Source organism: Scyliorhinus canicula, chromosome 5 (assembly GCF_902713615.1).
Source record: "Scyliorhinus canicula chromosome 5, sScyCan1.1, whole genome shotgun sequence".
Lineage (NCBI taxonomy): Eukaryota > Metazoa > Chordata > Chondrichthyes > Carcharhiniformes > Scyliorhinidae > Scyliorhinus > Scyliorhinus canicula.
In genome coordinates, this window is record NC_052150.1 from 233,544,173 (window position 1) to 233,558,256 (window position 14,084).

The 14,084-nt window shown below is 48.2% G+C and overlaps 1 protein-coding gene across 1 annotated transcript in view; it reads left to right on the forward strand.

The window, feature by feature from the left end:
* The window catches only part of LOC119966676 (plectin-like), an 84,263-nt gene extending 71,226 nt beyond the window's left edge, over window positions 1-13,037 (forward strand). The window contains 2 exon segments of the mRNA XM_038798738.1: window positions 1-2,557; window positions 12,453-13,037. Of these exon segments, the coding sequence (XP_038654666.1) occupies window positions 1-1,731 (1,731 nt within the window). The 3' untranslated portion in view covers window positions 1,732-2,557; window positions 12,453-13,037.
* The last annotated feature ends 1,047 nt before the right edge of the window (window positions 13,038-14,084 follow it).

The window sequence follows — 14,084 nt, forward strand, 5'->3', positions numbered from 1 at the left end:
CCAGAGTTTAAGGACAAGCTGTTGTCGGCGGAGAGAGCTGTTACTGGTTACAAAGACCCGTACTCAGGGGCTCTCCTATCCCTCTTTCAAGCTATGCAAAAAAGTTTGATTCTCAAAGACCATGGAATCCGTTTATTAGAATCACAGATTGCTACAGGAGGCATCATAGACCCCCAGTTTAGTCACCGACTACCTGTTGAAATGGCATACAAACGTGGTCTGTTTGACGAGGAGATGAACAAGATATTATTAGATCCGGGAGATGACACTAAAGGTTTCTTTGATCCAAACACAGAGGAAAATCTCACCTATCTGCAGCTTAAGGAACGATGTCTGGTAGATTCTGACACTGGGCTTTGTTTACTACTCCTGAAAGATAAGAAGAGAGAGAGGAAAACTTCATCCAAATCGTCTGTTCGCAAACGGCGAGTGGTCATCGTTGATCCTGAAACTGGCAAAGAGATGTCTGTCTACGAGGCTTATCGTAAAGGACTGATTGACCATCAGACTTACACTGAGCTCTCTGAACAAGAGTGTGAATGGGAGGAAGTGACCATCTCCTCATCGGATGGTGTGGTCAAGTCAATGATCACTGACAGACGATCAGGTAGACAGTATGACATCGATGATGCACTTTCCAAAGGTTTAATTGACCAAGGTTCTTTGGATCTGTACCGCTCAGGAGCCCTATCCATTACTGAATTTGCTGATATGTTGTCAGGAAACATGAGTGGATTCCGCTCAAGATCATCCTCAGTTGGATCCTCATCTTCCTATACAAGCCAACAAGCAAGTCCAATGAGAAGTCACATGGTTACATGGAGTGATCCACTGGAGGAGACTGGTCCAGTTGCTGGCATACTGGACACTGATACACTTGAGAAAGTCTCTATTACAGAAGCAATGCATCGTAACATAGTGGACAATATCACTGGACAGCGGTTACTGGAGGCCCAGGCGTGTACTGGGGGAATCATTGATCCCAATACAGGAGACAAATATCCTGTTACCGATGCTGTTGGCAAAGGCCTTGTGGACAAAATCATGGTGGACAGGATCAATCTGGCTCAGAAAGCATTCAATGGATTTGAAGATCCCAGAACCAAGACAAAAATGTCAGCTGCACAGGCCTTAAAGAAAGGCTGGTTATATTATGAAGCTGGCCAGCGATTTCTGGAGGTCCAGTATCTGACTGGTGGACTGATTGAACCAGATGTCCCCAGACGAGTACCTCTGGATGAAGCTTTACAAAAGGGCACTATTGATCCACGCACTGCACAGAAGCTGAGGGATGTCGGGGCTTATGCAAAGTATATAACCTGCCCCAAAACCAAACTGAAGATCTCGTACAAGGATGCAATGGACAGATCTATGGTTGAAGAAGGGACTGGTGTGCGTTTGCTAGAAGCATCATCACAGTCCACCAAAGGTTTTTATAGCCCGTACAATATGAGCGGAGCTGGTTCTTCCGCAGGTTCCCGATCGGGTTCAAGAACAGGATCCAGAACAGGCTCTAGACGAGGCAGCTTTGACGCCACAGGATCTGGTTACTCCATGTCCTTTTCCTCCTCGTCATACACATCGTCCAGTTATGGTCGCAGATTAGCAGCCAGCGTTCCTGGAGAGAAGGAGATGGTTACCGTGTCCCAGAATCTCTCGACTCCTCTCTATAACCCAGATGAAAGCTCCTCCTTGAACCAGACCCAGCTTCTACAAGTACCGACGATGTAGCAACACTATCCATCCCAAGCTCCCTTCCCCATATCAACCTGCTCTACAACCAGCAAAAGAAACCATCTCCGTTCAATGACAAGGAAAAAAATGATTGTTGTGAAAAATTTTAGAGAGAAACTTATTTTAATTAACCCATCACCTCAGACCCTCTGAGTTTTAAATAATCTTGTCATTTGAAATTAATCAGATGGAATGTATATGTTTGGAATAAGTAGAGAATATTTATCAGGATATGATTTTCCCTCGAGCTCTCCCACGTCTTGTTGCTGTTTGTAGAGCAGGCTGATTAACCTGGATCAACATGCTGCCAAATATGCCTGAATTGTATCAGTGAGGAGGATTTGTAATATCCAACTCTAAACTTTCTTCCTGTTGAATGCACTGACCCACAGCGTGCCAGATATCTCGCTTTCTATTTTTTAAAAATATGCTGCAAATATTAAGAGCTTTTCTTCCATCAAATTATAACAAAGACTTGATACTGTTTAAAGAAACCAAATATTAACAAGGTGCCGTCTAACAAATTTATTGAACCCTTCTTAGATAGGGTTCAAATCTGCTGCAGGAAAACTCAAATGAACTCTTCCCTCATCACATCCGTGTCCACTGCACTGAATCTGTCTAAATGACCATTTAAATCTGAGTGAATTCTGATTCCTTGTGTGAACCAGCACAATGACAAATAGCCTTCAAATTAACCAACCTGCCAATCACTGATTGAATCTCCGCCCTTGCTGTCGCCTTTACGTGGACACAGAAACTGATGGGTGCTTGGATTGAAGTTCCACAGGCTCCTCCGAGCAGGACAGCCAAAACCCAGAAGGTGAGTGACATTAGCCTGCATCTCTGTCATTATCACACTTCCAAACTTCACTTTCTAATCACACTCAATACCTACATTCTACCTCCCAACCCATCTCCCTCACTCCCCCTCTCTCTCTGTAATGATTTTGTCTCTCTCTCTCCCTCTAAAGCCAGCTCTCTCTCTCTCTCTGTGTCTCCTTCCCTCAGAGTTCTGCAATCTCTCATCACTGAAATCAATTCTGCTTTTCTATAATTGGCAAGTTAGCGCCGGGGTATTGTTGCTGGATTAGTAAACCAGAGACCCAGGGGAATGATCTGGAGATCAAACCCTGCCACTGCTGCTGGTGAAATTTGAATTCAATAAAAATCCATGAAACCATTGTCGATTGTTGTAAAAACCCATCTGGGTCACTAATGTCCTTTCGGGAAGGAAATCTGCCGTCCTTACCCGGTCTGGCCTACACGTGACTCCAGACCCACACAAATGTAGTTGGCTCCTGAATATCCTCTGAAATGGAGGGTAGTTAGGGAACATAAAAACTAGGACCAGGAGGTCATCTCGCCCCTCGAGCCTGCTCCGCCATTCAATGAGATCATGGCTGATCTTTTGTGGACTCAGCTCCAATTTCCGGCCTGAACACCATAACCCTTAATCCCTTTATTCTTCAAAAAACTATCTATCTTTACCTTAAAAACATGTAATGAAGGAGCCTCAACTGCTTCACTGGGCAAGGAATTCCATAGATTCACAACCCTTTGGGTGAAGAAGTTCCTCCTAAACTCAGTCCTAAATCTACTTCTCCTTATTTTGAGGCTATGCCCCCTAGTTCTGCTTTCACCCGCCAGTGGAAACAACCTGTCCACATCTATCCTATCTATTCCCTTCATAATTTTATATGTTTCTATAAGATCCCCCCGCATCCTTCTAAATTCCAATGAGGACAGTCCCAATTTATTCAACCTCTCCTCGTAATCCAACCCCTTCAGGTCTGGGATTAACCTAGTGAATCTCCTCTGCACACCCTCCAGTGCCAGTATGTCCTTTCTCAGGTAAGGAGACCAAAACTGAACACAATACTCCAGGTGTGGCCTCACTAACACCCTATACAATTGCAACATAACCTCCCTAGTCTTAAACTCCATCCCTCTAGCAATGAAGGACAAAATTCCATTTGCCTTCTTAATCACCTGTTGCACCTGTAAACCAACTTTCTGTGACTCATGCACTAGCACACCCAGGTCTCTCTGCACAGCAGCATGCTTTAATATTTTATCATTTAAATAATAATCCCTTTTGCTGTTATTCCTACCAAAATGGATAACCTCACATTTATCAACATTGTATTCCATCTGCCAGACCCTAGCCTATTCACTTAACCTATCCAAATCCCTCTGCAGACTTCCAGTATCCTCTGCACTTTTTGCTTTACCACACATCTTAGTGTCATCTGCAAACGTGGGCACATTGCCCTTGGTCCCCAACTCCAAATCATCAATGTAAATTGTGAACAATTGTGGGCCCAACACGGATCCCTGAGGGACACCACTAGCTACTGATTGCCAACCAGAGAAACACCCCTTAATCCCCACTCTTTGCTTTCTACTAATTAGCCAATCCTCTATCCATGCTACTACTTTACCCTTAATGCCATGCATCTTTATCTTATGCAGCAACATTTTGTGTGGCACCTTGTCAAAGGCTTTCTGGAAATCCAGATATACCACATCCATTGGCTCCCCGTTATCTACTGCACTGGTAATGTCCTAAAAAAATTCCACTAAATTAGTTAGGCATGACCTGCCCTTTATGAACCCATGCTGCGTCTGCCCAATGGGACAATTTCTATCCAGGTGCCTCGCTATTTCTTCCTTGACGATAGATTCCTGCATCTTCCCTATTACCGAAGTTAAACTCACTGGCCTATAATTACCCGAATTCTGCCTACCTCCTTTTTTAAACAGTGGTGTCACGTTTGCTAATTTCCAATCCACCGGGACCACCCCAGAGTCTAGTGAATTTTGGTAAATTATCATTAGTGAATTTGCAATTTCCCTAGCCATCTCTTTTAGCACTCTGGGATGCATTCCATCAGGGCCAGGTGACTTGTCCACCTTTAGCCCCATTAGCTTGCCCATCACTACCTCCTTAGTGATAACAATCCTCTCAAGGTCATCACCTGTCATGAATGAAATTAAATGAAAATCGCTTATTGTCACGAGTAGGCTTCAAATGAAGTCACTGTGAAAAGCCCCTAGTCGCCACATTCCGGCGCCTGTCCGGGGAGGCTGTTACGGGAATCGAACCATGCTGCTGGCCTGCTTGGTCTGCTTTCAAAGCCAGCAATTTAGCGTTGTGCTAAACAGCCCCTCATTTCAATCATAGCCTCATTTCAATCAGTCACTGGCATGTTATTTGTGTCTTCCACTGTGGAGACCGACCCGAAAAACCTGTTCAGTTCCTCAGCCATTTCCTCATCTCCCATTATTAAATCTCCCTTCTCATCCTCTAAAGGACCAATATTTACATTAGCCACTCTTTTTTATTTAATATATTTGTAGAAACTTTTACTGTCTGCTTTTATATTCTGAGCAAGTTTACTCTCATAATCTATCTTACTCTTCTTTATAGCTTTTTTAGTAGCTTTCTGTTGCCCCCTAAAGATTTCCCAGTCCTCTAGTCTCCCACTATTCTTTATCAAATTGAAGGAAAAAGCATACAAAGTGGCACTCTCCCTTATTTCCTTAGATATCCACGGTCAATTTTCCCTCTTTCTTCCGCCCTTCCTTTTTATTGGTATAAACCTTTGCTGAGCACTGTGAAAAATTACTTGGAAGGTTCTCCACTGTTCCTTAACTGTTTCACCATAAAGTCTTTGCTCCCAGTCTACCTTAGCTAGCTCTTCTCTCATCCCATTGTAATCTCCTTTGTTTAAGCACAAAACACTAGTGTTTGATTTTACCTTCTCACCCTCCATCTGTATTTTAAATTCCACCATATTGTGATCGCTCCTTCCAAGAGGATCCCTAACTATGAGATCATTGATCAATCCTGTCTCATTACACAGGACCAGATCTAGAATCGCTTGTTCCCTCATAGGTTCCATTACATACTGTTCTGGGACACTATCGCGGATACATTCTATAAACTCCTCCTCAAGGCTGCCTTGACCGACCTGGTTAAACCAATCGACATGTAGATTAAAATCCCCCATGATAACCGCTGTACCATTTCTACATAAGAACTAGGAGCAGGAGTAGGCCATCTGGCCCCTCGAGCCTGCTCCGCCATTCAATGAGATCATGGCTGATCTTTTGTGAACTCAGCTCCACTTTCCCTCCCAAACACCATAACCCTTAATCACTTTATTTTTCAAAAAACTATCTATCTTTACCTTAAAAACATTTAATGAAGGAGCCTCAACTGCTTCACTGGGCAAGGAATTCCATAGATTCACAACCCTTTGGGTGAAGAAGTTCCTCCTAAACTCAGTCCTAAATCCATTTTCCCTTATTTTGAGGCTATGGCCCCCTAGGCTTTCACCCGCCAGTGGAAACAACCTGCCCGCATCTATCCTATCTATTCCCTTCATAATTTTAAATGTTTCTATAAGATCCCACCTCATCCTTCTAAATTCCAACAAGTACAGTCCCAGTCTACTCAACCTCTCCTCATAATCCAACCCCTTCAGCTCTGGGATTAACCTAGTGAATCTCCTCTGCACACCCTCCAGTGCCAGTATGTCCTTTCTCAAGTAAGGAGACCAAAACTGAACACAATACTCCAGGTGTGGCCGCACTAACACCTTATACAATTGCAACATAACCTCCCTAGTCTTAACCTCCATCCCTCTAGCAATGAAGGACAAAATTCCATTTGAAAAGTGAAAAAGTGAAAATCACTTATTGTCACGAGTAGGCTTCAAATGAAGTTACTGTGAAAAGCCCCTAGTCGCCACATTCCGGCGCCTGTTCGGGGAGGCTGTTACGGGAATTGAACCGTGCTGCTGGCCTGCTTGATCTGCTTTCAAAGCCAGTGATTTAGCCCTGTGCTAAACAGCCCTAATCACCTTCTTAATCACCTGTTGCACCTGTAAACCAACTTTCTGTGACTCATGCACTAGCACACCCAGGTCTCTCTGCACAGCGGCATGCTTTAATATTTTATCGTTTAAATAATAATCCCGTTTGCTGTTATTCCTACCAAAATGGATAACCTCACATTTGTCAACATTGTATTCCATCTGCCAGACACTAACCCATTCACTTAACCTATCCAAATCCCTCTGCAGACTTCCAGTATCCTCTGCACTTTTCGCTTTACCACTCATCTTAGTGTCATCTGCAAACTTGGACACATTGCCCTTGGTCCCCAACTCCAAATCATGTATGTAAATTGTGAACAATTGTGGGCCCAACACGGATCCCTGAGGGACACCACTAGCTACTGATTGCCAACCAGAGAAACACCCATTAATCCCCACTCTTTGCTTTCTATTAATTAACCAATCCTCTATCCATGCTACTACTTTACCCTTAATGCCATGCATCTTTATCTTATGCAGCAACCTTTTGTGTGGCACCTTGTCAAAGGCTTTCTGGAAATCCAGATATACCACATCCATCGGCTCCCCACTACTGCACTGGTAATGTCCTAATAAAATTCCACTAAATTAGTTAGGCATGACCTGCCCTTTATGAACCCATGCTGCGTTTGCCCAATGGGACAATTTCTATCCAGATGCCTCGCAATTTCTTCCTTGATGATAGATTCCAGCATCTTCCCTACTACCGAAGTTAAGATCACTGGCCTATAATTTCCTGCTCTCTGCCTACCTCCTTTTTTAAACAGTGGTGTCACGTTTGCTAATTTCCAATCCACCGGGACCACCCCAGAGTCTAGTGAATTTTGGTAAATCATCATTAGTGCATCTGCAATTTCCCTTGACCAACCTGGTTAAACCAATCGACATGTAGATTAAAATCCCCCATGATAACTGCTGTACCATTTCTACATGCATCAGTTATTTCTTTGTTTATTGCCTGCCCCACCATCTCGTTACTATTTGGTGGCCGATAGACTACTCCTATCAGTGACTTTTTCGCCTTACTATTCCTGATTTCCACCCAAATGGATTCAACGTTATCCTCCATAGCACCGATGTCATCCCTTATTATTGCCCAGATATCATCCTTAAATAACAGAGCTACACCACCTCCCTTACCATCCACTCTGTCCTTCCGAATAGTTTGATACCCTCGGATATTTAACTCCCAGTCGTGACCATCCTTTAACCATGTTTCAGTAATAGCCACTAAATCATAGTCATTTACTTTATTCCGAATACTACGAGCATTCAGGTAAAGTACACTTATGTTGGTTTTTATACCTTCGTTTTGAATCTTAACGCTTCTGTCAGTAACCTCTCCTAAGTTATTTTTCCTTTGAACTTGTCTCCTAATTTTCCTTATCGTAGAACCCATATCTTCATGTAACAACCTGCCAAGTCACTTTTCATTTATGTTTTTACTTCCCGTTTTATTTTTGTACTACTGGGCCTATTCCTGAGCTCCCCTCAGTCACTGTACCTTGTACTGTCGCCCTTTTTGATTTTTGACTATGGCTTCTCTGCCTTACACTTTCCTCCCTTAATGCCTTTTGCCTCTGTCCCTGTTTTACTACCTTCCGACTTCCAACAACAGATCCCATCCCCCTGCCATTAGTTGAAACCCTCCCCAACAGCTCTAGAAAACACCCCCTCTAGGACATCAGTTCCAGTCCTGCCCAAGTGCAGACCGTCCGGTTTGTACTGGTCCCACCTCCCCCAGAACCGGTCCCAATGCCCCAGGAATTTGAATCCCTCCCTCTTGCACCATCTCTCGAGCCACGCATTCATCCTATCTATCCTGACATTCCTACTCTGACTAGCTCGTGGCACTGGTAGCAATCCGGAGATTACTACCTTTGAGGTCCTACTTTTTAGTTTAACTCCTAACTCCCTGAATTCCGCTTGTAGGACCTCATCCTGTTTTTTTACCGATATCGTTGGTGCCTATGTGCACCACGACAGCTGGCTGTTCACCCTCCCCCCCCCCCCAGAATGTCCTGCAGCCGCTCCGAGACATCCTTGACCCTTGCACCAGGGAGGCAACATACCATCCTGGAGTCTCGATTGCGTCCACAGAACCGCCTGTCTATTCCCCTTACGATCGAGTCCCCTATCACTACAGCCCTGCCATTTTTCTTCCTGCCCTGCTGTGCAGCAGAGCCAGCCACGGTGCCATGAACCTGGCTGCTGCTGCCTTCCCCTGGTGAGCCATCTCCCTCAACTGTATCCAAAGCGGTATATCTGTATATCTGGGAGATGACCGCAGGGGACACCTGCACTGCCTTCCTACTCTTGCTCTATCTTTTGGTCACCCATTTTCTATCTTCCTCAGTAACTTTCACCTGCGGTGTGACCAACTCGCTAAACGTGCTATCCACGACCTCCTCAGCATCGCGGATGCTCCAAAGTGAGTCCATCCGCAGCTCCAGAGCCGTCAAGGGGTCTAACAGGAGCTGCAACTGAACACACTTCTTGCACGTGAAAGAGCCAGGATCAGTGGACGTGTCCCTGAGCTCCCACATCGCACACGAGGAGCATGACACGGATCTGCGATCTCCTGCCATGTCTTAAACCTTAGGTTAACTTAGACAACAACAATTCCAAAAAACAAATGAAAAACAAACAAAAAAATAGACAAATGAAATTAAAAGAAAAACTACTTCCCAGTCACTTACCAGGGATAAAAAGCACCTCCTCCCTACCCAGCTTCGAATTCCCAAACTCACTCTGGCTGTGCCTCACTCTGGCTGTGTCTGCTCTGTTTGTGTCTCACTCTGGCTCTGTCTCACTCTGGCTGTGTCTCACTCTGGCTGTGTCTCACTCTGGCTGTGTCTCACTCTGGCTGTGTCTCACTCTGGCTGTGTCTTCTCTGGCTGTGCCTCACTCTGGCTGTGCCTCACTCTGGCTGTGTCTCACTCTGGCTGTGTCTCACTCTGGCTGTGCCTCACTCTGGCTGTGCCTCACTTTGGCTGTGTCTCACTCTGGCTGTGTCTCACTCTGGCTGTGTCTCACTCTGGCTGTGTCTCACTCTGGCTGTGTCTCACTCTGGCTGTGTCTCACTCTGGGCTGTGTCTCACTCTGGGCTGTGTTTCTCTGGCTGTGCCTCACTCTGGCTGTGTCTCACTCTGGCTGTGCCTCACTCTGGCTGTGCCTCACTCTGGCTGTGCCTCACTCTGGCTGTGCCTCACTCTGGCTGTGTCTCACTCTGGCTGTGTCTCACTCTGGCTGTGCATCACTCTGGCTGTGCCTCACTCTGACTGTGTCTCACTCTGGCTGTGCCTCACTCTGGCAGTGTCTCTCTCTGGCGGTGCATCACTCTGGCTGTGTCTCACTCTGGCTGTGTCTCACTCTGGCTGTGTCTCACTCTGGCTGTGCCTCACTCTGGCGGTGCCTCACTCTGGCTGTGTCTCTCTGGCGGTGCCTCACTCTGGCTGTGTCTCACTCTGGCTGTGTCTCACTCTGGCAGTGACTCACTCTGGCTGTGCCTCACTCTGGCTGTGCCTCACTCTAGCTGTGCCTGCTCTGGCTGTGTCTCACTCTGGCTGTGTCTCACTCTGGCTGTGCCTCACTCTGGCTGTGCCTCACTCTGGCTGTGCCTCACTCTGGCTGTGCGTCACTCTGGCTGTGTCCCACTCTGGCTGTCTCTCACTCTGGCTGTGTCTCACTCTGGCTGTGTCTCACTCTGGATGTCTCTCACTCTGGCTGTGTCTCACTCTGGCCGTGTCTCACTCTGGCCGTGTCTCACTCTGGCCGTGTCTCACTCTGGCCGTGTCTCACTCTGGCCGTGTCTCACTCTGGCCGTGTCTCACTCTGGCCGTGTCTCACTCTGGCCGTGTCTCACTCTGGCCGTGTCTCACTCTGGCCGTGTCTCACTCTGGCCGTGTCTCACTCTGGCCGTGTCTCACACTGGCCGTGTCTCACTCTGGCCGTGTCTCACTCTGGCCGTGTCTCACTCTGGCCGTGTCTCACTCTGGCCGTGTCTCACTCTGGCCGTGTCTCACTCTGGCCGTGTCTCACTCTGGCCGTGTCTCACTCTGGCCGTGTCTCACTCTGGCCGTGTCTCACTCTGGCCGTGTCTCACACTGGCCGTGTCTCACTCTGGCCGTGTCTCACTCTGGCCGTCTCTCACTCTGGCCGTGCCGCACTCTGGCCGTGTCTCACTCTGGCCGTGCCTCACTCTGGCCGTGTCTCACTCTGGCCGTGTCTCACTCTGGCTGTGCCGCACTCTGGCCGTGTCTCACTCTGGCTGTGTCTCACTCTGGCCGTGTCTCACTCTGGCCGTCACTCTGGCCGTGTCTCACTCTGGCCGTGTCTCACTCTGGCCGTGTCTCACTCTGGCCGTGTCTCACTCTGGCCGTGTCTCACTCTGGCCGTGTCTCACTCTGGCCGTGTCTCACTCTGGCCGTGTCTCACTCTGGCCGTGTCTCACTCTGGCCGTGTCTCACTCTGGCCGTGTCTCACACTGGCCGTGTCTCACTCTGGCCGTGTCTCACTCTGGCCGTGTCTCACTCTGGCCGTGTCTCACTCTGGCCGTGTCTCACTCTGGCCGTGTCTCACTCTGGCCGTGTCTCACTCTGGCCGTGTCTCACTCTGGCCGTGTCTCACTCTGGCCGTGTCTCACTCTGGCCGTGTCTCACTCTGGCCGTGTCTCACACTGGCCGTGTCTCACTCTGGCCGTGTCTCACTCTGGCCGTCTCTCACTCTGGCCGTGCCGCACTCTGGCCGTGTCTCACTCTGGCTGTGCCTCACTCTGGCCGTGTCTCACTCTGGCCGTGTCTCACTCTGGCTGTGCCTTCTCTGGCTCACTGGAAGAACTCACTGGGAGTGAGTTAAAGTTGCTCTTTATAAATTGGCCTGAGGTATTAATTTCATTGAATTGAACCAGGCCTTGGTTCAGTTCAAACAATGGGTAGACTGACTTGGTGGGAACATTATTGAGCAAACGTTTAAGAGAAGGAATCCACAATTAGAAGTATGATGGGTTTTTAGCTGCCCAATCGTCCGCTGGCAAGACGGAGCAGAGTCAGGTGGATGGCAAAATGATTTGTGTTGGAGGGTGGCGCAGTGGTTAGCGCTGCTGCCTCACAGCGTGAGGGCGGTACGGGGACACAGTAGTTAGCACTGGTGCCTCATAGTACCGTGACGGCACGGTGACATAGTGTTTAGCACTGCTGCTTCACAGCGTCAGGGACCCGGGTTCAATTCCTGCCTTGGGTCACTGTCTGTCTGGTGTCTGCATTTCTCCCTGTGTCTGCGTGGGTTTCCTCCGGGTGCTCCGGTTTCCTCCCACAGTCCAAAGATGTGCGGGTTAGGTGGGTTATGGGGATCGGGCGGGGGGGGGTGGTCTTACATAAGGTTCTCTTCCACAAGGTCTGTGCAAGCTTGATGGGCCGAATGGCCTCCTTCTGCTCTGTAGTGATTATATACTCCTAACTGCACTATTTCTGTGAGAATAAAATCAGACCCGAGCTGCAGAATTGACCCACAAGCAGTCCGGGTTTACACCATAAACTCAATCAGTGATTCTGAGTGATGTGAGAAATCAGAAAGTAATGTGCTGCTCAGACCAACGATGGACAGTTAACTGATCCCATGTTCAGATCCATCTGAGCAGATGGAATCAAAGCTGCAGTAAGGGGAAGGATCACGGAGCTACAACGGTCATGTCCAGAGTGAGGGGTCACAGTAATGACCAGGGGTCAGGGTTCATGTGGTTTCAGGAAGGCTGGGATCATTGATTCACTTTGTCTCCTTTGTTCAGTTGACGTCACCTGTTGTACTAAAAGCCGGTTCCTTTTCTCATTTTAGTTCCTGTGGACATCCCAATACTGAAGGCGTTGTCAGTGTTGTAGTGCTTGACACCGGGGCAGAATCAAACCTTCACACAGACTGAGCCTCCACCAGGCCATCACACCAGAACATTCCGGAAAGTCAGCAAGGACAAGGAAAGAAATCATGGGAGGTTCATTGTTTGTGAATGTGGCTTCCCTAACCTCCAAACTCTGCGGATTCAGCACCCTGGTTACACACCTCGTAAGGAGCAGAATGAATCTCAAGAACTGGAACTCAGATACCTCCCCTCAGAGAGATGGACAGGATGTCCCAAGCCTCATTTTATTGCTCTGTTTGTGTTGTGTTTAAATTTAGTGCATTTTTCATCCATGTTTATGTTGTGACGTATTTTGTTTTGCTATTGCATGCTCTACTAACTCATTCAGGCGATCCCTAATGGTTGAATGAACCTGTTTATATCAAAGCAGTGAGTTTAATATACTAACTGATTGCAAGCCACACAGCCCCTTCAGAGATCAAACACCAAATTCAGCTTACAGATTGTTCAAGGATGCCTCAACGTAAAGGTACAATAAAACAGACATTAATATATAAAACCAAGCAAAAGTTTCTCTTGTTGCTCACATTGAAAACCAGCCCCATGATTGGCAAGAACCAGTGAGAATCAGTGACACCGTGTGCGCATGGCCTGCTCTCTCTGTTACAAACTGCCTCTCACGGTGACAGTACGGGTGAAGGTTTGCATTACGACACCCTGCGCTAGTGCGCAGTGAATTCCAGCCCCATTTCACCCCAAATCGCAACTGAAATTAACCTAATTCTTAGTCTTTGGCGGCCCATTAATTTCAGTCACCAGGGCCGGGATTCTCCCCTACCCGGCGTGTCGGAGTGGCGTGAACCACTCTGGCGTCGGGCCGCCCCAAAGCTGCGTGAATTCTCCGCACCTTTAGGGACCAAGCCCTCACATTGAGGGGCTAGGCCCACGCTGGAGTGGTTCCCACTCCGCCGGCTGGCGTGAACAGCCTTTGGCGCCACGCCAGCCGGGGCCGAAAGGACTTTGCCGGCCGGCGTAAGTCGGCGCATGCGCCGGAGCGTCAGCGGCTGCTGATGTCATACCTGCACAGGCCATGGCGAAGGCGGAAGAAAAAGAGTGCCCCCATGGCACAGGCCCGCCCGCCGATTGGTGGGCCCCGATCGCGGGCCAGGCCACCATGGGGGCACCTCCCGGGGTCAGATCGCCCCCCCCCCCCCCCAGGACCCCGGAGCCTGCCCACGCCGCCAATCCCGCCAGTCAGGTAGGTGTTTTGATTCCCGCCAGCGGGAGAGGGCTGTCAGCGGCGGGACTTCGGCCCATCGCGGGCTGTAGAATCGCCGCGGGGGGCCCGCCGACCAGCGCAGCACGATTCCCGGCCCCACCGAATCTCGGGGGGGGGGGGCGGAGAATTTGGGACACGGCGGGCACGGGATTGACACCGGATCCAGGCGATTCCTGCCCCAGGTTTGTAAATTTGAACACAGTTAATTTTTATTAATATCAATAACTATAATTAAATATGCAACAAATACAACTGGTTAACTAATATCTAATTTGTAACCCCCCCGCCCCCATTTAAAATCACCCATTCCTCTACACACTCAGGAGATAGA